Source organism: Condylostylus longicornis, unplaced genomic scaffold, assembly GCF_029603195.1.
Source record: "Condylostylus longicornis isolate FDR11 unplaced genomic scaffold, ASM2960319v2 ptg000054l, whole genome shotgun sequence".
Lineage (NCBI taxonomy): Eukaryota > Metazoa > Arthropoda > Insecta > Diptera > Dolichopodidae > Condylostylus > Condylostylus longicornis.
The window spans coordinates 440,108-467,488 of NW_026578023.1; the positions used below are offsets into that span (position 1 = coordinate 440,108).

A 27,381-nucleotide genomic window follows, 5' to 3' on the forward strand; every position below is an offset into this window, starting at 1 on the left:
CTTAAAATATAAGGTTATTCTTTACTCATTTATGAAACTACAACATGTAAGTAAAATGCAGCTTTATTACTGAGTTTCAAAATTTCGATTCTGTTTTTGCAAGTGCTTGAATTTAAATTTTAATATATGCATCAACAATAAATTGTAATTTTTGCATTTAAAGCACCTATTTTAATGCATTGATAATGAAGTGCATGAATAATGAATGTGTTGTCTGAGTATGATATGATAATTTTATATAATCTATCTTAATTCAGTTGATCAGTTCGATAAATTTGCCGGCAGATAGAACCATCTGAAACATTTAAAAAGAAAACATTTTTTTGACAATGCAGAAGGATTTGTTGAAAAAAGACATATCGTTTGAAAACAGAAAGTAGACGAGTAGAGTCCCCTGTCGTGTGTGGTCGTGGCAACATTATTTGCACGGCTTCTCACATTTTTTTTTTTGTGAAAAAAATATAAAAAAATAAAAAAAATATTAAAAAATTTTAAAAATCCAAAAAAATCGTAAAAGTAGTGAAAAAAAAAATTTATTGAGGTGTTTAAAAATATTCACGTAAGATTACTACGTCTATAATTTGCATATATTAATATCCGCCATATTGGATTTTTTTAATAGAGTTAATTTTTTTTTTTTTGCAGTTTTTTTTAATTTGAACTTTCTTGCAAGAAAAAGGTATTTACTGCAGATTTAAAATAAAAGATTTGAATTACTTAGGTTCAGCGAAAGAAAAAGCCAGCAACCATGAATCCCAATCCTGGAGGGCCGAATTACCAAATGGCGTCGTTGTATGTTGGCGACTTACATGAAGATATTTCTGAAGCAATGCTTTTTGATAAATTTTCTACAGCAGGGCCAGTATTATCCATTCGAGTATGCCGTGATTGCTTAAGTCGTACTTCACTTGGCTATGCATACGTTAATTTTCAACAACCAGCTGATGGTAAATAATATTAAACTAAAATTTAGAATACAAATAAAAAAAATTTAGTTAATTGAATATTAGAAAAAAAAGCACACGTGTTCAATTTTTGATTGTTTCCACCATTTTTTCATATCGCCATATTTAAACATGACGGTTTCAATTCACATTGTTTCAGTAATTTTCTTTGTTTAAAACTTATTTCGATTTAACTTTTCAAAGATTTTATTAAATTTAATTAATGCTAAATCTTATATTACTTTGGGAAAATACCCTCAAACATGTTTTCATCGAAAATAAGGGCAAGAAAAAAAAAATTGAAAAATCGTTGTTTTGTGTATTTCTTTTTTCGATAGAAATATTCATACATATGTATGTACATATGTATGCACAATAGCTACAATGAGAAATCATATGGAAAACCCTAATTAAAATGAAAAAAAAAAAACTTTCATTTTTAAGTTTAAAAATTTTTTCAAAATATGTTGGAATGGTAATTTTTTGTTTTACTTTTTGGATTTAATAAGTTTAATATGCGTTTTGTGTGGGTATGTTCGATTGATCACTTCGAGTGAAATATTCCATATCATATTAAGACTTGTTTTAAGTAGATTAAATTTTCATGCAAACTTAAATTTAATTAAATAATAATTTCGAATTGACGAGGAGTTTAAAATTTTTTTAAGGTTTTTTTTTTTGAAAATTTTTATTTATAAAATATAACTTTTTAATTTAAAAAAGAAATCAATATTCCAAAGTAAATGAAAAAAAAAACAATTCAAACACGAAGTTTTAATACCATTGAGTACATATGTACAATACTATACAGTCTATACCCATTGGCTGAATCTAAATCAATATTAAAATTTAGCTAAGATTCAAGACTGTAAAATTAATGCATCTGCATACTTTGACTTACCATGTTTTTGTTCAAATAATAACAAAAGCAAAAGAAGAATAAGTTACATTTCTGTATAAATGAACTAAAATTGTTTTTTTTTTTTAATTTTAACTACTTAAGAATAATTTAAATTTATTTACTAATTTTAGCCGAGCGTGCTTTAGATACCATGAACTTCGATTTATTGAAAAATCGACCAATAAGAATTATGTGGTCTCAGAGAGATCCATCACTTCGGAGATCTGGCGTCGGCAATGTGTTTATTAAAAATCTTGACAAATGCATTGATAACAAAGCTATATATGATACTTTTTCTGCTTTTGGCAATATATTAAGTTGTAAGGTAGCTCAAGATGAGAAAGGTAATTCTAAAGGATATGGTTTTGTCCATTTTGAAACAGAAGAAGCTGCAAATACTTCAATTGAAAAAGTGAATGGTATGTTACTCCATTCAAAAAAAGTTTACGTTGGACGTTTCATTCCACGCAAAGAGCGTGAGAAGGAATTGGGAGAAAAAGCAAAATTATTCACAAATGTTTATATAAAAAATTTTGGCGAAGATATGAATGATGACAAATTATACGAAATGTTCGAGCCTTTCGGAAAAATAACCAGTCACAAGGTATATAATTTTAAAACTTATTGTAAAACCTATTAATTTGCTTGCGTTATAATTTTATATAGGTTGTTACAAAGGATGATGGTAAATCTAGAGGATTCGGTTTTGTTGCATACGAGACAACAGAAGCGGCTGAGGCTGCTGTAAATGCTCTAAATGGAAAGGAAGTATCCGAAGGAAAAGTGTTATATGTTGGTCGTGCTCAGAAGAAAGCAGAACGCCAACAAGAGTTAAAACGGAAATTTGAAGAATTGAAGAAGCAGCGTCACGATAGCCTGCAAGCAGTTAATTTGTATGTCAAAAATTTAGATGACACAGTTGATGATGAACGTTTACGCCAAGAATTTTCTTTATATGGCACCATAACATCTGCCAAAGTAATGTTGGATGAGGACGGCCGATCCAAAGGGTTTGGTTTTGTATGCTTTAATTCACCAGATGCAGCAACACGTGGTGTAACTGAAATGAACGGTCGTATAATTGGTTCTAAGCCGTTATATGTTGCTTTGGCTCAGCGTAAAGAAGATCGCAAAGCGCATTTGGCTACACAGTATATGCGTCATGTATCCGGAATGCGTATGCAACAAATCAATCAAATGTTCCAACCAAGTGGCGCGGGCGGTTTCTTTGTACCAACATTACCTCAACCACAACGTTTCTTTGGACCGCAAGTTGCTCCAATTCGTTCAACTCCTCGTTGGGCTCCGCAAGCTCCTCGCCCAAATCCAACAACACAAGGTGCAGCTAACGCAGCCGCAGCTGGATTCCAAAATGCAGCAATGGCCGCTTCTGCTGCTGCGCAATTTCGCCCAGGTGCTGCAGCTGCTGCTAGTAGTGTACGTGTTGCCCAACAAGCTCAAGCTCAAGCAGGTGCACATGCACAAGCAATACGCAATACTGCTCGTGCCATCACTGGCCAACAAGCTGGTGGTGCTAACATACCTATTGGAGCTACTCCTGTTGCTTCAGCAGCACAACAACGTGCAACAAATTATAAATACACTTCAAATATGAGAAATCCTCCAACTCAGCAACAAGTTCAACAACAAGGTGCAGTTCCCGCTATGCATCAAAAAGGTAAATGTCAAAGCAAATTATATGTAATACTTTAATATTTTTTACAAACGCATGATATTTTAGGTCAGGAACCTTTAATCGCTAGTTTATTAGCAAATGCTACTGCACCAGAACAAAAGCAAATATTGGGAGAACGTCTCTTCCCATTGATTGAACGAATGTATCCACATTTGGCTGGTAAAATTACTGGTATGTTGTTGGAAATTGAAAATTCAGAATTACTTCATATGTTGGAAGATAGTTCTTCATTGAAAGCAAAAGTTGATGAAGCTGTTGCCGTGTTACAAGCTCATCAAGCTAAACAAACTGTATCCCAAAAAATTGAATAAGTTCAATGAATTTATTAAAAATTCAATAATACCTATCAAGTATAATAAGAAATTTTAGAACGAAAAAAAAATCAAGAAAGCAGTAACTTAAAAAAAAAAAAACTAAAAATAAAATAAAAAAAATCGGAAAAAATAAAAAATCAGAAAAATTTTAAAATTCGACGGTAATGAAACATTTCGACAGCAAAATCTCTTTAAGTTTCTTTTTCTTTTATGGATTTTTTTTTAACACTGAATTCTTGTTTGTTATATATCGTTATATATCTATTACTTCCCAATAAATCAGTTAAATAATTAATCTAATTAAAAGTGAAAAATTTAATTTTTTTTCAAATGCGAAATATTGTTTTCGAATTAATTTTGAGCAATAGATTATTAAAATGAGACGAAATATCAATACGACTTCTTTATCTGTTTATTAATTATTTTGATTTTAATAATGCATATGTAAATTTTGATAAAACTTGAAATATTTCGAATTGTTTTCAATTACGAATTCGACTTGAAAATTTTTTCTATATAATTTTGAATTTCGTAAATTAAACACACTCAAGAAAAAAATTTTTGAAGGAAAAAATTTTTACTTTGACAATACATACCTAAAAACAATTTAAAAAAAAGAAAAAAAAAAAGAAAAATTTTAAAAAGGAAAAACATAAAAAGGCAAAAAAAACAAAAAGAAAAAATAAACAAAAAAAAAGTAAATTTGAAACGCAAATATAAAATATAAAACAAAACATTTTTTAAAAGTTAAGGGTACAGTAAAAAAAATTTTCTTAAATTGATTTATATTGCAATTACCAGAAATAAGCATGTATGTATAACATTGTGTTTCGATTCTCATGCATTTCAATAAATTACTTTTCCAACAATGTATTCATAACAATAGTTTTAAATTTTTTTTTTACATTTTAATTACTTTATATAATAAAATAGAAAAATTTTACGAAATTTTGATTGAATTCAATTGCGATACTTAGTACTCTTCATTTTGCTAAAACAAAAAATTTACAAACATAAGTACCTAATTGTTTTCCTGGTAAGATTATTACCTGAATAATTTTTCTTTTGTTTTTATGTTATGTGTTTATGTATGACTTTTTGGTTTTAATTCCTTCAGAAAAATTAAAAAATTTTATAACAAAAAATAAAAATTAATTATAAAACGAAAAAAAAAAATCCAAAAAGTATAAAAAAACATAATAGGTAAACACAATATAAAAAAGTAATTAAATATTGGGTCGCCACTGACTATTTACAATTGTTTTTTTTGCTACTTTAAAACCAAAACAGAAAAAAAAACTTAAAAAAAAAAAACTAATGAAAAAGAACCAAAAAAATCGTAAAAATTTGTAAAATGAAAAAAATAATCATAAAAACTGAAATAATTTTCGAAAAAAATAAAAATAAATAAAAAAAAAATTGAAAATTGAAAAAATCAACAAAATCTATGAAAAATTCTATACTGAAAAAAAGCAAAAACATACAAAAAAATTGAAAAAAAATTTCTAAAAAAAAATCATAAAAAATATTTGAAATTTTATTCATATACAAAAGCAAAAAAGAAAAAAAAAAATGCATCCTTAATCAATTGCAAATCCTTGTGTTGTTAAGAACGAAGAAAATAAGATAAAAAGATTTTCTATTCAATTTTTTTTTTTGCAATTTAATTATTGAAATTATAAAAAGGGGGGACAATAGGTTTTTGTTTTTAATTTTTTTTTTTAACTTTCATTTTTATTCTGTTGGAGAGAATTATTGTTATACGTTTGAACAACTTAGTCAAAATTGAAAAAAATAACCAAATTGCATACTTTCAAGATTTGCTTATGTTATTCTTAATGTGTTATTAAATATTTTTCAATTTTAACATCTTTTTTCAAATAAATTTAATTCCATTAAGTAGTTAATACTTTTGTTACAATAAGACAAAAAAAAAAAGAAGAAAAATGATTTTCTAAAATCAATAGCAATAAAAATGTTTTCACATGAATAGATAATAAACTTCGTTTTTAACATTGCAAAGAATTGATACCTTGTTTTTAAGAAATATACAAGAAAAAAAAAACATTTTTTGTTTTAAATTACCCAAAAAGGAAAAAAAAAACAATCTTGTTCAAATTGAAAAAGAACATTGAAAATGGAAAACAAAAAAAGAAAAAAAAATAGAAAAAAGAATTAAAATGAAAAATAGAAAAATGATAAAAAATGAAATATAAAAAGAAAATTATTGTGCTTTGATGTAAATTTAATTTAGTAAAGAAAGAACAAAAAAAAAAGAAATATATAAAACAAAAATACAAAATTTATATGTAATACAAAAGCAACTTTATATTTTTTATTTTTTTTTTTTATTTTATTTTTGTTTTTAAATAGATATATCACTTATCCAAAATTTTGTTTTGAAAATTTTATGTTTTGAGCGCATTCTTTAAATATGTATAAGGAAAAAGAGGCATTGTTTCTCAATATATAGAAGAAAACAACCAATTTTTAAAAATTAAAATTTAATTATAATAAATAAAAATTAAACTTAAAACTTTAAATATAGTAAATCTCTCTGTGTAAAGTTTAATAAAACAAAAGTATAACGTAATAAATATTATATATTAAAAAAAAAAATTTAAACAAAAAATAAGCAGATAAAAAATCATCAGCATTGCAAAAATTATTACTATTAATTTTTTTTTCTTTTTTTCATAATGCAAAATAGAATTTTAGGGTTCAATATTTTACAAATTTATATATGTATAAAATATATGCAAAATATAAAAATATAACTATATATTTTATATATTATAATATAGAAAAAAAAAATATAAATAGCTAATTGTGTTTCAAAAAGAAAAAAAAAAAAAAAACAAAATACTAAACTGCAATAATATGAATGCCTCGATTACAATTTTTAAATGAACAAAAAAATCTTAAACAACAACGGTGGTAACGATTTTTGTCTATAATAATTTTTTTTTCTACTTTTTTTTTTTTTTAATCATGTATGTACATAAACTGATAATAAATTAGTAAATAATTATGGACTATAAAAATCAAAAAAAAAAAAAAACTAAAAAACAAAAAAAGAAAAAAAAAAGCGAAAAGCCTCCCTTTAAACTAAAACATATTTTCCATTACAGAAAAACATGAAAAAAAAATTTAAGAAATTCAACAAAAACTAATATGTATATACATACATAAATATATAAAAAGAGATACAAAAAAAAAAAAAAGGAAAAAATAAAAAAAAAAAAACAAAAAATTTAAAATGATAAATTAATGAAAATTGCAAAAAAATAAAAAAAAAATCAATAAAAAAGAAAAAAATAAAAAATTTCAAAAAAACCTTAAAAATTAAGAAAAATACCGGATTGGAATTAAAATTTTTATATTTAATTGAATTATTTTTTTTATTTTAATTTAATCATATTTTATTTACTTATTATAACATTATATTATTAATTAATAATTATTATTATATTAATTAAATTTTTTTTTCTTAATCGATTCCTTAATCATCATTGATTTCTTTTGATTCATCTCTTTTTTACCATTTTAATTAAATATCAATTATTATATTACACGAAATACCATAAATATATTATGAATTATGTAAATGTGAAATATTGGTAAATAGATTTGATCAAATTTAATTTTATTTCAATTTTTATTTTTTTTTTGGAAAAATTTTATTATGATAAATAAAGAAATTAAAAATATTTAAAAATTTAAATTAAAAAAGAAATATAATATATACATATAAATATATTTATATATATATATTTATATATATACACATTTATGTATGTATACAACATATTTACATGGATGTATATACATATAATTATATATATATAGATACACGCAAAAATATATATTTTAATCAAATCTTAATTACTTATTAATTATTATTATTATTATGTTATCAATTACTCTGTACTTTATTAATTATAAATTTTCAAAAAGGAGAAATAAAGGATATTCAAATTCCATTTCGAGATAAAAAAAAAAAGATGTGCTTTTTATTTATATTATTTTTTTTCGTTTTCGTCTTAATTATAGTGAAGATAAATACGTTAACTAAGTCCTCGTCATACGACATTTTTGGTTCCAGAAATTTATGTCGTAACTCGTCGTAATTGTCGCTTGAGGAAGAAAAAAAATTGTATAGAAACAAAAAGTGAATTAGATAAACTATTTTATATTATAATTCACCTGTTTTTTTAAAAAAAAGGTAACAAAGATTAAAAAAATAACAAAATATAATAACGAAACCAAAACAATAATTTAATTTTGTAACAAAAATAAAAAAAAAAAAATCTGATTAAATTGACATGTACATCATTTCAATTCGTTTTTTTAAACTACTGACTAGTATTTTTAATTAGAAAAAGTTCATTATTAAAGTATGTGTTTTAGACTTTCCTTAAAGTTGAATTTGCTATAGATTTTATTCAAAAATTACCACAATCAGTCAATACAAATCTGTCAGAATTTGTAACATCGTTTCAGGAACAATGTTGCAAGTCGAATAAAAATGGTCCAAATTTATGTCATGTCGTAGCTCGAAATGTCGTATTAGAAGATGTCGTATCTTGAGGTCTTAGGTATATTGAAAATGAATACGATAAAAGAAAAGGTGTTAGAAAAAGCTATACTCTCGCAGTCACAGAAGTATTTTAATTACAATAATATTTAATAACAAGAAGAAAGACATTAAATTATCCCAAGAAAATGATTTGGCACCTATAGCGGCCTCTCTAATCTTAAAAACATTTTCCAAACAATTAGTAGAGTAGATTAGTATTAGTAGATATTTTGCTGCTTAAATTAAGTACATATGGGATAGTAGGAAAGGAATACAATTGGTTGAAAACATTTTTAGAAGAGGGAACGCAAAAAGCGAAAATAATTTAGAAATCACAAAATGGAAATTAAATAAAAATTAATTTAAATTAATATTGTTGGTTTTTAGTTGTTTTTAATTCATTTTTGAAAACTTTATTACATTTGTAAACACTTAATAGTATGTGAACGAAATAAATATAAAAAATAACAGTACTTAAAAAAAAACAGTGCAACAGTGCAGTGTTGCTTCCTTACTTTTCTAACAAACTTTTAAAGTTTGCAGTCATTGGCATTTCTCAGGATGCAAGAAAATTTTATTATAAAAAGTACAATTTTTAAACGGTTGTGTTGACAGAAAAAAATTATTTACTTTTGGACAGGTACATATACTTACTTATATGCTTAATATTAAAAAATATCTTAATTCAGTGTCGTTTAAATAATTGCATACGTCATTACGAATTTAAAGTGTTAGTTGTCGATGTTAGTTATTTTAAATTTATTTAAAAGTATATTTGTAATAAGATTATTTTGAAATAAATTAATCCTAAAAATTCCCTAATACATATTTTATATGTAAAATGCATATTACGAATGATCCGGTAATTAGGAAATTGTGTACCGCAAGTTTTTAATTCTGGTTGTTTTGATCTTGGTGTTAGTAAAGGTTAGTAAAGTTCTTATATCTGTATTTTCTAGAAATTTAAATTAAGTTTAATTATGGGTTATGTAACAATAGTGTTGTACTCAACTCTTTTTGTTTTTTTTTTTTTCTGTAGAATTTATTTTAAAAACTTTGAATTTCTTATACTAATTAAACTCCTCCTTATTAAGTCTTCACTATTTTCTTTTCCTTTCTTATTAACGGATGACGATGAACAATCTAATTTTGGATCATCTGAATGTCTTGGCTCTCTTTCTATGTAATATTATTATGAATGATAATTGAAACTTGCTTTACACGATTCGTGTGAAAATAAAAATGGCAATAATAATTATATTATAAGAGTTAAACACAAAGAGTTGATCGCTTTTAAGAAAATATTACAGAATATTAATTTGGTATTTCGAATTGTGAATGAAAAAATGTTAATAATAATGTTAATGTATGCAGTACAAGTTTCTATTTATGTTGATCTACTTATTCAATTTGTTTTACCAAAAAATAATAAATAACTTAATATTGCACAAATACTTCACCTAAAGTATATTTGATGAAATATTAAAATTCTCACCTTATTAATACCAATTATATTATATAAATATTTATATGGACAAAGAAAATAAAACGGTTTAATTTTAATTGATTTATTAACAAATAATTAAATAATTTTATTTAAATAAAATGTCTTTTTTTAAATACATTTATTGTATTTGTATTTTTTTTTTCTTTTTCTCTTTTTCCATTTTATATAAAATTAATAATATATAATATATATGGATGTACATAATAATACATAATATTATTATATAATATGCATGTATGTATAACTATTATAAATCTCTTCGTTTAAAAATTTTAATTTTCTTGTAACATTATTTTTTATTATTTTTGACTAGTTTTAATAACGACTTAAATAAAATATAATATTTACATCAACAAATTATATAAAATAAACTAAAAATGTACTAAAATATTATTTGAAAAAGAAAAATATTTTTTTTTTTTTGTGTAAATTTAATGAATAAAACCAAAAAAGAAAAAAAAAAATTTTTTAATTTAATTATAAAATAAAAAAAAATTATTTTCACATTAAAGAGCAATTTTTTGTTCCTTTTCGAATATCGGGTTTTAAATGAGTTGATTTATTATTACAGTTATGCATTGATTTTTCAACAGATTGCGTTGAACTTTTACCTAAAGTTGATGTTGAAATACTATAGGTTTTACGTTTTTTTGTTGAAGTTTTTGATGATGGTATCGATGATATTTCTGTTATATCTAATGCAGTTTGTGCAGCTAATTCAAACATTTCATCAATACCAGGACTTGGATATCTTGAACATGTTTCAATATATGCAATACCATTAAATTGTTGACAGGCTATTCTTGCTTGTTCTTGTTCAATTGCTGCTTGTTGATTAATATAAAAATTTGTTGAATTATCAAAATCATTATGTGATGAATTAAGATGATTTGGTGTTGTTGTTGTTCCAGTTGTCGTTGAATTACTATTATATCGTGAATCAGCTTTACAACCGCATAATATTATTGGTGTATTTGGACAATGTGATTTTATTTCAGGTAACCATTTATTTAATGTTAATTGTAATGTATCCGGTTCTGATATACTAAAACATAAAATAAATATTTGTGCATCTTGATATGCTAATGGTCTAACTGTATCATAGGAACCGCTACCAGATGTATCCCATATTGAATATTCTATTGTAAAATCACCAATTCGACGTTTTGTTGAATATTTTTCGAAACCAGTTGGTACATAATTCTAAAAAAAGAAGAATGTATAATTAATTTATAATTTAGATTTACTTATACATAAAATATATGTACGTAAAAATAAAATAATTCTTACTTAATATTAATTTAATGTTAAGGAAATTTTAATTAAAGGGAATTAAATTTTCAACGCATAACACAAAGAAAAAGAAATGTTTTTTTTGTTATCTTATTATCCAAATAATTTTTGTTGCTCAATTAAACATTAATTCAATTTTTTTTTCAAGGGCATTCAAATTTTTAATTTAGACAAATAATGATTTTTTTGATATACAACAGGGTGTTAAAAAGATTGTATGAGCATTAGTTAAGATATTTCTGTATTAAGCATTATTTATACTTTTGTCTCCAAATAACTACTTCAATACCTAATGTTGAGAGTAATGTGTGTATGTATGTAATTTAATTTTAAATATAAATTTTTTGATCTGAATCTCGGTCATAATCTTTTTAATAAGCAATCTAAAACAATATTAAAGAAATTTTTGTTGTTAAGTGTTTAACCTAAATGATTGTGGTACCTAACCTAAATTAAAATTATCGCATTTTCGGCACGGCATATCAAAATTATACCATGCAGTGTTATAATAATACGTGATTGATGCTTTATACTTTAAAGTATCAAATTAGTTTTTCAGTTTCAATACCGTTTCAACACTTGGAATTGTAAATTTTAATACGGTGAGATTGTGCGCGGCAAGTTATTTCCGTAATGCGGATATTTCGTATAATATAGAAATCCATCATAATAATCATAATAAAAAATCAAGCATTACTGCCAAACAAATTGCTCGTTAAATATAGGGAATTTAGGTATGTTCATAGTTTGTTATAATGGAGAATATAGTAATAGAAGCATTAATTTTCAACTCATTCAACTTTTGATTTTTAAATATTTGATTAATCTACTCGAATATCATATTCGTAAGTATTAAAATTTTTAATAGAACACCATGTACATTATGTTTATTAAATATAATTATTTAAATTTACATACAAACATATTAGTTTATACTTTTTCATACATGTACACACACATACATATTAATATATATATATTCATAAATATTTATTGTATTTTTTCATAAATTCTAAGTGTAATTTATTTTTTTCTTTTATCATCAATTCAAATGTCTAAATTTCAACAATTTCAACAACATTTTGTCCAAATATTGAATATTAAGTAAAATATAAAATATTCTTATTTGAGATTTTAATAATAAAATATATTTTTGTACATATATACATATGTACTGTTCATATGTATAAGGTCATGTTAAAAAGTTTTTGGAACTATCTACATATTATGTATATATATATCATGCTATATATTAATGCAATTCTTTAAAATACTAAAAGTTTAAAAAAATTATTTATTATTTTTCGTAAAAATAAACAATTGCAGTATTCCTTCACCAAATATTTCATTCTACAATCGAACCGTTTTTGGTGTATAGCTTTTCTAATATGCATCTTTTTTCAATTTTGAGATATTTGTAAATTATTATGAGATTAATGTAAATTAATCAAGAATTTTATTTTATAACTTTGGAGTTGATATACAATTCATTAAAATTTTATTAACGGAATATGTTTTTGTTGTTATAAACGGATTTGCCAATTCGGCCCTAAATTTTATTTTTTATTCCAACTTCGATTTCTACTTCGACATTGATTCCTAACTAATATACATTGAGTATCAATTCGATTTTATTTTTATTTTCAGTTTCAAACTTATAACAGCTCTTATCTAATTCTAGAAAATATTTATTGTGACATTACATCAAAAAAAAAAAAAGAAAAAGAAATCCGACTCTGTTGTAATTTTATTATAAAAATTCTGTTGTTATCACAGCAAATAATATTTTGACAAATATAAATAAATAAATAGAAATTTGAAAACTTTTTATCTGCTTTCAGTAAAATTTTTAATTTATTTTTTCTCTATTACAAAGATCATTCTTTTCATATCTAATTTATTTTTATATTATTATTATTGTGGAATATATAAAAGAAATTAAAAAGTTAAGAAATTTTAATTCTGTTGCATGAAATATACTTGCATATACATACATAAGTGATCAACAAGTGATTAACAATTAAACTAGCATTATATAAAATTATAAAGGCAAATCTTAAAGAACATTACAATATTTTGTGTCAACATAAATGTACATACATATATACAAAAATTTCTAAATTAAAATATGCATTAAATGGAGGTCTCATTTTAAAAATATAAAAAATAATCGAGTGGTTCTTCTATTAATAAAGTTTGAATATGAAACTCATAACTCAATTCAATATTATTACAAAAAACAAGTGAGAAAATTATAAAAAATTTTTTATAGCAAAAAATTCTGTTTTCCCAACATTAAATTTTGAATTTCAACTATATACTCGTATTATGTATGTAATATTAATGATAATCCGAATAGAAAATTCTTGGGAATTTGGTGTTAAAAATTGTGCATAAACATAACAAGTACCTCTTCACAATTTAACGAAGACTTTATAATTTTATTACAAAAATGTAGAAAATATTTTATATTCCAAAAGTGTAAAAATAAAAATTTGTGCCTGCCTTTGATTAAAATGTTTGATAATAATTTAAAATGCAAATATTTCTTCTTAATTTCTTGTTTTGCAATACAACCATTAATTTATGGATTGCAACCATTTCAATGATTTACAAATTGTAAATTGAAAATTCAAAATACTTATATATAAACTAGTAATGTGCATATTATGCTCACATTCTTTGCAGAAAAAAGGTATTATTCGCACATACCAATTGTACTTGCCTACATTTGTGTGTATAGGATTATTTTAACATATAGACTATGTGTACAATATATTAAATTATAATAATTTATGTATGTACATTTAAACATTATTTATTTTATATTTAAATAAATAGTGTACTTTAAAATTTATAGAAAAAAAAAAAAATAACGATTTCATCAAAATTATCACAATATAATAAAAAATGGTGGAAAGCGTGAATAACTCGTAATCTCTATTTTTGGTCTTTGTGTCTGTATATATAATAATGCAAATGTAATTATATCTCATACAGAGTGTATGAGTGTCGATGTTATTTCGGAAGAAAGATGGTAGAATAAGATATATATATAAACTAATATGGGACATTTTTTAAATCTTCCTTTTTTTTTTAAATTATTCGACTTCAAAATTTTGATCTTTTTGAAAAGTATTGTTATTTTTTATTAAGAATTATGAATTAATTTGGTATATTCATTCAAGACTTTTCGGATTCTCATATTCATTTTGATGTAAAAAATATACCAAAAATTTTGGAGATGAAAAAAAATTATTAAGTAAAATTAACCTGCTCAAAAACCTGCTTAACATGTATATCTAAAGATCATCCAATAACTTTGAAGCAGATAACAGGATTAAATGAATTTAAAAGAAAAATTACATTGTCCTTTAAGGAACAATTAATTTTATAAAATTCTTATAAAATAAACAAATTTTTGAAATCTACATATTTTAAACTCTGCAAATTTACAAATTCTATAAGTTAAATTTTTTTTTTAATTCTTTAATATTTTAATTATTAAATTTAGAATACAACAATAATTATAATCTGGATAATTTAAATAAAAACAATGAAAAAGATTTTGTGATTTTATAAAATATTTATAAGAACTAAATAAATAATTGAAAAAAAACAAACACGGAGATCAAATTATTAAAAGATCTAACATATAAAAATATGTGCTCCTGAATGTGCACCACTCTGTTGATATAATATGCGAATTATTTAACTGGTATAAAATTACACAAATAAATGTGCCTTAACAATAAAAATGTTAATCAATAACTTGTGGTATTTATTTTTAATCATATATAAAGATTGCACGGTGTGTATTCGTCTAGCTACAATATAATTAAATTCTAAATTTGTTTTATTATTTTGGCACTTAATTTACACATATTCGAATATTTCGTATATAAAAGTTGGGTAATTTGAAATTTTTAACGTAACTGTATATGGTAAAACTTTAAATTGGTTATAAAATAAATTTTTGACACTATTTTCAAACTATTTAAGAGAAAATATGCAAAAAAAAAAATAATCCAATTCTACATTCGTAACATAGTTATGTAGATTTGGTTAATTATGCATTATTATGGGCCGAAGATATAAAAATTAAATTGTGCTATTTGAGATCACATAATTTATGAACATATTTGTACTTTCATGATTTAAGTAAAGTAGTTGTGTTTAATTGAAATGAAAATTTTTTTGCTTGGGTCAATGTTTTTTTTTTTGGTTTTAAATAAAATTATTTGAAAATTTTAAACTTTTTTGTTAAAAATCATTTTAATTTTTAAAAACAATCTATGTAAATATCGATTAAGTACACTGCAGCCATAAAATTTCGGCAAGATGTTCAAATTTTATGAAACCGGAACCCTGCTGAAGATTTCAATATAATTTGTAAGTCAGTATAGTATCTATCACATATTTTCTAGGTGTGCACGAATCGTTTCTTTCACAATTCAACAATGTTAATTATATACAGTAACCCCTTGATATACGTCATTATTTGATCCAGCCACACAACGACGTATATCGAAACAACGTATATCGAAGACTCATATAGAAAAAGTATATATTTTTCACTAGAAAAATACATAGCTAGTTGTATGTTTGCATATTTATTTAAAAATTCATTATACTTTTAATATATTTATTCATAATTACATTGTTAACGTATAATTGTAATTATAATAATTATTTTTATGTATCAAATAAATTTTAGTACCAAAATTTATAAAAAATTCTCAACGACGTAAATTAAATCTGAAACAACGTCTATTAAGGAAGAATAAAAATCTTGCCGACGTATATCGAAACGAAGTATATAAGGTCGACGTATATCGAAGGATGACTGTAGTTATATGAAATACATATATATACAAACAATCCAACTCTGTAATGTTCAGCAACCAGGTTACTCTTCTATAATACTTTTCAAACTAAACTCATCTATCTTTTCAATAGTACGATGCAGATATGAAGAATATACAATATATTTCCATTATACAACATGTCCCTAGCCCGCATAACCATACAGTAATATCCAGGCGGAAATACAGAATATAATTTTAGTTTAATTGATTTATTTTTACTAACTTCTGAAATGAAATGTGTACTAAATAAATTTTATATAATATAATATGTAAAAATTCGGTAAATTAATTTCGTAATAAGTCGTCAAAATATTTCATCGTTAATTTAATTTAATAAAATTTAAAAGGAATTTATTTTGACATAAATTGTTTGACATAAGTGTTTATAAACGGTAAAGTAAATAACATTATTCATTCATCTATTAAATATTATCTTATTTTAGTATTCGTCTAAAGAAAATATTTTAATAAGATTTTATTGTTGTTCAAATGAAGTTCGTACAATGAGTCGTAGTGTGTTTTTATATTACTTAACTACAAAATATATTTTTTCAACTGAAAATCCGAGTTTGTTTTTTTTTGTTGATACAAAAATGTTATTTGTTTTTTAAATTAAAAATTAGTTATTAAGCAAAATTTTATATTAAGAAAAAGTGTTTGAGTATGCAAATATAACATTATAATATTCTTATTAAGTAAATACAAAATACAAAATTGCATAATGAAATTAAAATTTATCAAATAAAATTATAATTCCCGGACATCACAGGTTCTTGAACTTCATTGTATATAATTTATAAATTATTTTACTTTATTACATTTCAGAATATTATAAGGGTCTTTAGAAATGACTGATTAAAGAAATATTTTTTAAATTTCATAAAGGTATTCGTTTAAGATGAGTTGGTTAAAACTTTCAAGCGAGCCATCACATACCGGAATCCAGTAATTCATTTTATATATGCCTATATAAATAATATAGTCAATATTATTAAGGCATTCATAATTCTTTTATATATTTGTAGTGTACGACCACGTTTTTTTGTTCGAAATACTTACATTTATTACTAAATTTTTACAATAGTAAGTATATGTATTGAACCATAAACTCCTATAATGTACCCTGGTAATGTAATATAAAGATGTCTGTGATTGAACTGAGTAGCTGCTTACTTTCCCATTAAACACCATATATTATCTTTTTTCAACGAACTCTTCCGTGTAATTTTTTCGAATTTTTTAATGTATACTCAGTGATTTCAATAAAATTCAATTATTTACTCACTTACAATATCTTAAACATAGTGTAAACAGAAATATTAATATTATTAATTTAAAATAACAAGATTTTTTTTTAAAAATGATGTTTGTTTGATTCTTATTAATACTATCGCTGTAAATAACAACAACAATACATCGGGGAGGCATTCTAATTTTATGAATCATTAGATTCCGTTTTCATTCTTTATGTTGACACCATGCTCATTAATATTAATATATGTATGTAGGTATGTAGGTACTTGTTATGGCTTTATTTTGATATTTTCTAATAAATTTTTTTTTTTTTTAATTTTAATATTTTGATTTTTTTTTAATACATTGGAGACAAATTATTTGTTTTACAATGTGGGAGGTTTGTTTTTTTGTAAACAAATCAAAAGTATAGGATTTTCTTTTAAAAAACATAGGTACACATAATTTTTTAGAATCTTGTAAATTTCCTAAACTATTGTGTGAATTAGATCTTTTTTTATTTTGTTGTACATTTTTGTATCACTTTGAATCGATTAAGAAAGGAAGAAAATTGGAATGAAATAATGTCCTATTGCAAACTCATTCATATGCTTGATTGAGTCTTTTTTTGTTTTATTTTCTTTATTTTAAAGAGAATTTGCTAGCGAATGTGTGTATTTTATGAGAATATATGAGAAGAGCTTCGAAAATTTCGGGAGGGATTTGAAAGAACGAAAGCTTTGTAGTGTTTGGCCGTTCGAGCTGGACTCTATTTGTTAATTTCGAAAAGGATGGTAAAAGCGCCGAATGATTCTTTGGGAGAGGACGAAACAACCGAGAACCGACTTTAGGCGGTTAAATTTGCCACGGTAATTTCGCTTGCTTCTAGGTTGTCCCTTTTACATGTGTTCCTCTATTTCGTTACGGAAAATTTCTCTTGTTCTATTTTAAACTTGAGACTGAGGTGGTTATTTTTATAATAGCCTTATATATCTTTAAGAATTATCGCAGTTTAATTTCGATCGTTAAGGAAAAAAATCTTGGCTAAACGACAATATTTTAAAAATTTTTTTTATAATTGTTTTTTTATTTATTCAAATATTTGTTGTATGAATAACAAACATTTTGAAAATTATGGAATTATTTTATTAAAAACCACTTTATATTGTTGTTGTTATTGGAATAACAACGATAAATTTTAAAATAAATTAATTGATTAATAAAACAAGATATTGTTCTTATATGTACATGCACATAAACACATTACATATATTCATATTTTTTTTACATAATGCTAAAAATAACACACGACACAGTTAAATTTCCCATATCACACGCCTGACATTCATTACTGTTGATTTTTTTTTGTATAACTGGTTTTGATTCGGTGGTATAGGTACGTTGAATAAATTGTTGTGACTCATAGGGAAGTTAATTTTTTTTTTTTTTTAAATTTCTGAATTGAATAGGTGAATTTATAAAATTCAAATTATTATTTTTTTTTTTAATATTTTTTTTTTTCATAAATAACTCAAAAATAATTTCAATAGTGTCAAAAATATTTTCAAAATTCGCATTATTGTTATTTAACGTAATCGACTCAAAAAAAATATATTAATGTTAATGGGTGAGTTTTTAAGTATTTGGTTTTTAAATTTAAATAAGAAAATTACAAAAAAAATGATGTGACCAGTACATAACCGACCGCAATGTCTAGTTAAGTGAAAGTGTTACAGAAGATTATACAAATGCCTTTAAAACATTTCTTTCCAATTTTAGGGGGTTAGTAAGCTTTTAGTTAACATACCTAAAAAAATGTAAATTTGGCTATTAGTAGAGATTCGAATTCATGAAAATTGATTCAGCCGAACTTGAGATACACGTGTGCATACACAGGCAGACAGACTGACCGACAAAACTGACACATCTTTTAAAATAGTTTATTCACGCTTCCCTACTATGAAGAATTGCGTTCCAACTCGATATGTAAAACTCGATATGTAAAATTTGTTGCCATTACATAACCTCTCTTATTGTATGCAATGCGGTCGGTAAAAGTTGAACATTTGCATGTTAATTTCTTATGTGAATTGATTTACTTTTTAAATAATAGTTTCTTTAAAATGTTTGCCGTATGATTGGTTCTAAACTATTGGTCATTATCTTAAGCTAAGTAAATTCATTTTATAATAAAATGGTGTTAAAAATGACTCCTTTTGTTTTTAATTGGCAGCACTAAGAAATTCAACCGTTTAAAGTATTAGAAAAAAAAAATAAACCTAGCTGATGAAAAATCACCCATTAGTATGTATGTATATATCTCAAAAAATATATTTGTATGTATGTATGTCTTTTGAATTTTCAACTTGTGTATGATTGATTTTTTAGGATTAAATTCATGTAATAGACATCGTATCTGATATTTATCAATATATTTAGACAATAAATCTGATTTACTATGTAATTTTAATTTAAAAGAGAAAAACCTACACTAAAAAATAGAGAAAACATAAATTTTATAAACACAATTCACGTCAGTCCCATACATTTATGATAATTGCTTAAAGCAGTTTAACCTTTGTAATTGTACTTTTTTACACAGTTTAAATTCATTAAGCATTAAAGTAGATGAATTGGAAAACACTCGAAATTATTAAAAATATATGAGTGCTAATGTACGAATGTATGTAAATTTTTTTATTAAAAATTTCCGAAACATTTGTTAGATGAAAGTTTAAAGTTTAGTTTTTTTTTTACCGTCCGCATATTGCTCACAATTATAAGGATGATGTCATCAAATTTCACATGTCGAGTTTTCGGAGGAAATGTATTTTTCATTATATTATATATTTTAGCATATCTAAGAAGTTCATTGACGGGATTTCTTTTAAATTTAATATTTGAATTTTGTTTAGTACTGAAAGTAATTGACGAATTTTTTAGGGAATTCAAGTCTAGAAATATCCAAAATTACATTTTACGTTGTACAACATTTTTGCCAAATATACTTTGCAGTTGGTTGTGTGCCGTTCACATCACATTTTTTTAAATATGACTATAATTTGCAGAAGTCATTTTTTTTAAAATAACTTCTAATTTGCAGAAATGAAATTCAATATTTTTTTGCAAAATTATATTGTATATTTTGTTAATACAGCAAAATATACAGCGAAAACTTTTGTTAATATTATTTTCTTAATAAATTTAATAAATTCTAAAATGTTACAATATGATGGGATCAATTTAATTTAAAATTTATTTTGAGAAAAATTTTACATTTATATGTTAATGAAATATAATTTAATACGAAATAACACAATATTGTAACCTGCCGAGCGAAAACAATAGAAATTTTCGGCGAGTTTTTTTTTTCTACTTTTAAATGATTTTTGCATAATTTGGCAATAATTGTTGTTGTTTTGCATAAAAGTAATATTATTTTTGTAACTCTTGTCATAACCCTTTTCACAAATTTTGTCTACTATTTTACATAAACTTTTTTTTCGATACTCGCGCAGAGTAGACATTACAAAAAAAAAAAGGAACGCTTCTTCACCTTTTAATTTTTAATTAAAAAAAAAAAGGTTGAGGAAAATTTTTTCCACTTTTTTTTTTTTAATAATTACGAAAAATTTCTTTTGTAAATATAAGTGTAGTATATGGTAGTATTCATAAAGTTCCTCTCTCTATAATATAGAGATAAACAAAAGAAACGGAATAAGAGTTGAGGGAATAAAGAAAATGAAGTTTTTTTTTTGTTGTTTTCGCTTACTTATAATAACGTTCTTTATGATGTTTTTGTTTTCAGATATTAAACAAAGCCTATATAAACTTATTTTTTTTATATATTCGTGTTCAGGCTTATTTCTTTGTACATTAAGAACTCTTTGTTTATATAATAATAAAATAATTTGAAATTTTGATTTGATTCTGTCAAATTGATTTTCCACCCTCTATTTAATGGCGTAGATTGCAGTTGAAGTAAGAACGTTTTTAACAATTATTAAAAATCAAAGTAATTGTGTTATGTATGTATACTGTATTTAAAATTCAATTTAAAACAATAATTATTTTAAATTATTTAATATTATTTTAATTATTTCATTTTCAATTACTTTATATTTTTATGCTTGTTATCATGGCTCTCATATACGCATTCATTAATAAATGTGTTTATAATTATATAATATATATATATGAAATATACATACAAAATGTGCATATTATATGATATACGATTTGATTAGTTTAATTATTTTAAATAAAGTCTGAATAATATTCTTTTGTTTATTTTAAGTACTTGTATTACACTATGGAATTCAAAAATTTTATGAAGAATTGAAAAAAGGTTTAAAATATAAATGTTGGCTGATATGACATAAGATTTTGTATATATACTTATATACGATAAGCAAAAATAGAGAATTGTAAGCGGCAGCCCTTCCAATTTAAAACACTTCAATTAAATGTTTATGGAATTAGAGAAAAAAATAGGAAATACTGTCGCTCTTGTCAGATTTTGTGCGAATTTCATATTTACAAATTCGGATTGTAACTATGAAGATCAATTTATTTAATTTATTTTTAGTATATAATAACATTGTATAATAAATTTAATAAAAAACACAATGTACTTAAATTTAAGCAACACTAAATCTAAAGATTAATAAATTTCTTGTAAGCAAAGTATTTTAAGAATTTGCTATAAAAATACTATAAAGAATAAATCGTCATCATCGCCAAAAAGTTTTTACAAGTATTGAATTTTACAAATTCAATAATGAGTTAAATTTTTTGTCATATATAAAGTATACATTCATTCCCAACTTCGAATTTGTGAATATAAGACAATTTTTCAATTTTCGGACCCAGATCTCAATTAGTAATAGAAAAAACTTAGACCATTGGCTCTAAATTTGTATGTATCTAAGTAATTTTACAATTTTTCAAATTTCGAACTAGATTCTAATTACAAAAATGGAAAAATCTTAAAATTTCAGCTTTTGATCGTTAATTCCGAATTTAATTCCGAAACTTTAGTTTTCATTGAGCTATTATATATTTTTTTAATTTTTTTTGCAAATAAATATTTATGCATTTATATATAATAAAATAAATATAAGTTCCGTAATACTCATTGCAAAATTCTTCGTATAAAGAGCCGTAAGGTACAAACACATGCACAATTTTTCATATTTGTATAGGTAAATAAAAAAAAAACAGAACAATTTATGATTTGTTTTCGTTCTTTTTTTTTTGTTTTTGCCTTTATTTAACTAAACCATTAACAGATTTTTCTATTTACCCTAGTGAAGTTGTTAATATGAAGATGCTAATAACACCTTCAATGTCAGCTGAATTGAAGACAAAGAAATAATATGACTCGATTGGAATTTATATGAATTTATAGACTAATAAAAAGCAATTTTAAATATTAAAATAGTATATATATATATATATATATATATAACAAATATATATAGACATAAATACTTACATCACTGAATGTTTCATTTACGAAACGGTGTATTAAAGCTGTTTTTCCACATTTTGCTGGCCCAACTAAAACTACTTTTAATTCTTTAAATAATCCAGGACGTTCTAATGAATCTGTCATTTCTCTTTTAGACATCTTGTTCTAAATATTTTTTTGTTGTGTCTTTTTCTTGCTTTTATTCCTTTGTTTTGTTTTTAATAAGCACTCGTTATAATATAGGTAGTTGTATATATATGGAAATGATTTCCTTAGAAAAAGGCTTAACAAATTTTATTAATTCCAAAGATTAAATGAAACTGTATAAGGTGAAATATTTTTGTGATTAAAATGCATGACGATTGCTATTTGAATTAAAAACAAATTTTTTCTTTAATTATTCATCTATTTTTTCCCTTTATATTTTGTTTTTTTTTTTGTTTTGGATTTCTTTATTTAGAATGTATTAGTTTCCTTTGTAAATTATTATGAACTAAAAAATCATCATCACCTGTGAAATAAAAAAAAAAGAACATATGCGTATATATAAGTATATAATGTAGAATATATAATAAGTTTATATAAAGTATATATAATTTATGTAATAGTTTAAAATGTTAAAATTACTGAATTATTCAATTTTAATGAGTACAATATGAAAAAGAATTTGTGTCGTACAGTTTCAATAGTCTGAACTGTTTCTTTTTCTTTAATTTGAATATTAAAATCAGTCAAATTTTTTGCGTTCATATTTACATACAATACGAGTATATATATTATGCATAAGTGTAAATAGGTTAACTAAATAATGTTATATAGACAAAAATCCATTTTTTAAGATTTAAAGAACAAGGCACAACAATAATGAGCAAAAAGAAAATCAAATCAATAGCTTATAAAATAACCCTACATTTTTGCATACTTATAGGAGAAAAATAATTAATTTTTCAATTTAAAATCGATCGATCTTATTTTGTTAGAGTTTAATAATACTCATAAAAAGTTTTAAGAGGAATATTTTCAAAAATTAATATTTAAGGTAGCAGCAGTTAGAAAAAACAAACGAGTTATACAAAGAAAATTTTCATTATTTCATATAAATTGTTAAAAACTCGAAGATTTTTTGATCTGCCATGTGTATATTATAAAAATTACATAAAAATTACAAGAAAAAAACTTATTTCAGATTACAATTAATTTGAAAGAATTGTATAATAAATTAAGAACCAATTTGTAGTTTGACGACAATAAGTTGACTATAAATACGGTTGAAATTTTAAGATTTTTTTTGACCTGAACGAAATGGAGACGAGGTGAATATTTTCATTGAAGTTTCATATTATTTGATATTTTAATGTTATAATTGATTTTAAGTACGAAATGTCTGCAATAAATTATAACCAAAACTTAAAAAATACTTTCACTTTTACATACAGATTTGATATTTTATGACATTTAAAAGATTTCAGAGTTTATATATGTATGTATGCATGTGTCTATGAAAGAAAAAGAAATCTATTATTTTTTTTTTTTTTCAATTTTATAATTTTTGTTTCTTTTTAATTTTCCAAGCTACCTTTTATTCATTAGTTTTATTGATTTTTGTCATGCAAAAAACTGTTAATGCGAAAAATTACTAATTTCATAGATAAATCAATTTATATATTTGTAAATTGTACTCGTATATTATGTATGTGTTTAGTTATGTATGTCAATTCACAAGACAGTAGCTAAGACTATTATTATGTGTACAAGATATCGGCGGTCGGACACGAAAATTTTCAAAAAGAGTTTTTTACTACGATTGTTACTATGATCAAATGAATTAAGAAAATGAAAATAATAGTCGATTTGGTATTAAAGGCCGTGGTGTAGTTGTAAAAGAGAAAAATTAAATTTTTTTCTTGGTTTTTTTTTTGTTAATAATTACTTACACTTTCTTTTATTATCAAACAAAACTTTTTTTATTATCTTCAATTTTTTTTTGTCTGTTATTATTTTTTATGTTTTAGAGCATAATTTTTATATGCTTTAGCATTGAACGAATTGTTCAATGTTTTTTTTTTGTTGTTGCCATTTTTATTTTTTTTTTTATTTTAATTTTTCTTTCCTTTTAATTTTTTTCAAAGTCAAATAAAATCTTGAAGAAAATCCGTGGGAAGTTATGCAGATTAATTAAAAATAAAATTATTTTTTTTTATATATTTTTTTTTTTTTGTATCGATAAAAATATTGAAATTTGCACTAGAGTTGTAATTTGTAATTAAGTATAAAAAAAAAATTGGGTTTCAATAAAATGGAATAAGTATATTTGTACAAATAATCATGTTTGTGCGTGTGTGTATGATTTTAATTGGTTTTTGCTTCAATAATTATTTATTAAGATTCAATTTTGTATATTTTTTATAATGATAATTATTATTTTCAATTATTTATGCATATACACACACATGTACAGTTCTTATACAATAGTTATGTATATATATATTTTTGCAGTTTGTGTATAGAGCAAAATTTATAGAGGAATAGTATAATTATAGTATTAGAATGCGTAGTTTAATTATTGCAAAATTTATCTTGCAGGTTAAATTATTTTCAAATGCAATAAAGCAACCATTTGTTTATACTTATATATGTATACTTTTTGAAGATTTCCTGATTTAATTAATTTAGATTTAAGTTACAAACATAATCTAGGATACTATGATGCATTTGCAAAATTTTTTCTATATAATTGCGTGGAGTGAAACACAATAAATGATCAAAATGCAAAGCATAGTATTTTAACATTTGACAGTGATTAGAAAGTCAAAGTTTTGTATAGTAAAACAACGACTTAAATCTGCTGTTAAGTTGCATGTTTTGAACTAAGTCAATAGATTTAAAATTAGAAATTAAAGCAATTTTGAAGTATTGCTTTCAACTTGTGTATTTCGTGAATCCTCACTTAATTCTATTCAAGCGTAATTTTTTTTTGGAGCTGCCAAATTTTGAAGGTCATTTTTGCATTCTGATTGTGTTTATAGCCTTAATACAAAATTATATAGAATTTGACGTTTCATATTTGCTAAAACATATTACTTACATGGCAAGAAAACCAAAAGTAAGCTTCGAATAATATTCGTTTCTAATAGGTGATAGATTTATATAAATGTAAGTATTCCTGATTTATTAGTTTAAACCAGTGTTTTCAAGTCGCTCTTAGAATTGTCAAGTCGATTGTTTAGAGTTCATATCTTTAACTTTGACAGCTTGCTACAGTATATATATAGATCTTATGCAAATGACTTAAAGTGAGTCTAGTGTTATAGTTTTCTACGCTCTACCTAAATAAAAGAAAATACTTTACATGAACCGGAATTTGCTTTAGACTGTTTTAGAATTGTTTTTCATGAGTTTCGCCTTCAATAACAAAATAATTCATAACAAATTTTGTAATCTGAACTTTTTATTATCTTCTTTATAACTTTAAAATATATTATTTATGTAATATATACATATAACTGCAATTATAATATATATTTATTATTCGGATGTAAATAAAGTACTGGCGATTCAATTCGTTACCAAAGCCTACAGGCTACAAGCATAAAACACGTTATATTCATGGAAATTTTTTATATCTAAGACATTTCTTTTTTTTTAAGATTTTACTTATTTTTTTAACATATTTCCGCTTGATATGATCTGAATTTTAATTATTATAATATTATATTGCCACTTCATTGTGATAAAGCTATAATTTATGCTTTAATGGGCTTACAATGTAATTTAAAGATTATATAGTATACTTATGTATAAAATATAATACATTATATAGCACGGTTCTAGCTTAACAAGATTTCTCTTTACATATGTATTTAAAATTCATTAAAAAAGTTTTGGTTTATAAATTTTATAACAAATTAATATCAAATAAAGATTTTATTTAAAATTTGGATTAATAAATGAGAAATTGTCATTGGAAAGAAAATAAACAAATATTAAATCAGACCTCCTCAACAGCGTGCACAATGTTGTAAATCAGTTGGAAACCAAAATTTTATAAAAGTCGACAATTGTTTTCTAATAGCGTTTCAGTCGCCGCCCAACCAACATCTTAATTTGTACGGGACTTATGTTTCACCTTGTCGTCTTTGTATACATGTGGAGATTGGCGTGCAATTGCATGAAAGGTAATGAATGATTACATCCAAAGAATATTGAGTTCTGTTATTTAAAAAATCTTCTCACTTTCTAATGAACTGTGTATAAGCTTTGCGTACAAATTAACGATTTCGTGCTTATGAAACACAAAACTCAATTTTTGTTAATAATTCAAATAACGTTATTAACAGTTTTATCAATTTAGGATTAAAAGTGAAATGAAATTAAAAAAAAAGCAGACTGCTTATTAATTTCATATTTTCCACTACTCGGTTTAAAATTTTGTTTTTCAAGTAAAAACTTGTAGAATTTGTGATCATAGAGAGTCTGCAAATTACGATTTACTTTTCTTTCTTATGTCAATTACGTCAATATTATTGAATTATTTTTTCTATTGTTAAAATTTCGCAAATAGTAAAAAGTATAC

The 27,381-nt window shown here is 23.5% G+C and overlaps 2 protein-coding genes across 2 annotated transcripts in view; one reads left to right on the plus strand and one right to left on the minus strand.

The window, feature by feature from the left end:
• Positions 1–376: 376 nt before the first annotated feature.
• On the plus strand, positions 377–8,179 carry LOC129611599 (polyadenylate-binding protein). The gene is made up of 5 exons (XM_055524810.1): positions 377–559; positions 646–947; positions 1,977–2,449; positions 2,512–3,523; positions 3,587–8,179. The coding sequence occupies exons 2-5, from the start codon at positions 749–751 to the stop codon at positions 3,850–3,852; spliced, it is 1,950 nt and encodes a 649-aa protein (XP_055380785.1). The 5' UTR covers positions 377–559; positions 646–748; the 3' UTR covers positions 3,853–8,179.
• Positions 8,180–10,033: 1,854 nt separating this feature from the next.
• Positions 10,034–27,381, minus strand: part of LOC129611617 (ras-like GTP-binding protein rhoA) — a 38,495-nt gene continuing 21,147 nt past the window's right edge. Inside the window, exons 2-3 of the mRNA XM_055524834.1 lie at positions 22,833–23,319; positions 10,034–11,144 (exon numbers count right to left, since the gene is read on the minus strand). Of these exons, the coding sequence (XP_055380809.1) occupies positions 10,443–11,144; positions 22,833–22,967 (837 nt within the window). The 5' untranslated portion in view covers positions 22,968–23,319 and the 3' untranslated portion in view covers positions 10,034–10,442. The remainder of the gene's footprint in view (positions 11,145–22,832; positions 23,320–27,381) is intronic.

Excerpts from the sequence above, each read along its gene's own strand:
- LOC129611599 (XM_055524810.1), top strand. The coding sequence starts at position 749 with ATGAATCCCAATCCTGGAGGGCCGAATTACCAAATGGCGTCGTTGTAT. Across the intron at positions 948-1,976 it reads TTTTCAACAACCAGCTGATG|CCGAGCGTGCTTTAGATACC; the intron begins GTAAATAATATT and ends TACTAATTTTAG. Across the intron at positions 3,524-3,586 it reads TCCCGCTATGCATCAAAAAG|GTCAGGAACCTTTAATCGCT; the intron begins GTAAATGTCAAA and ends ATGATATTTTAG.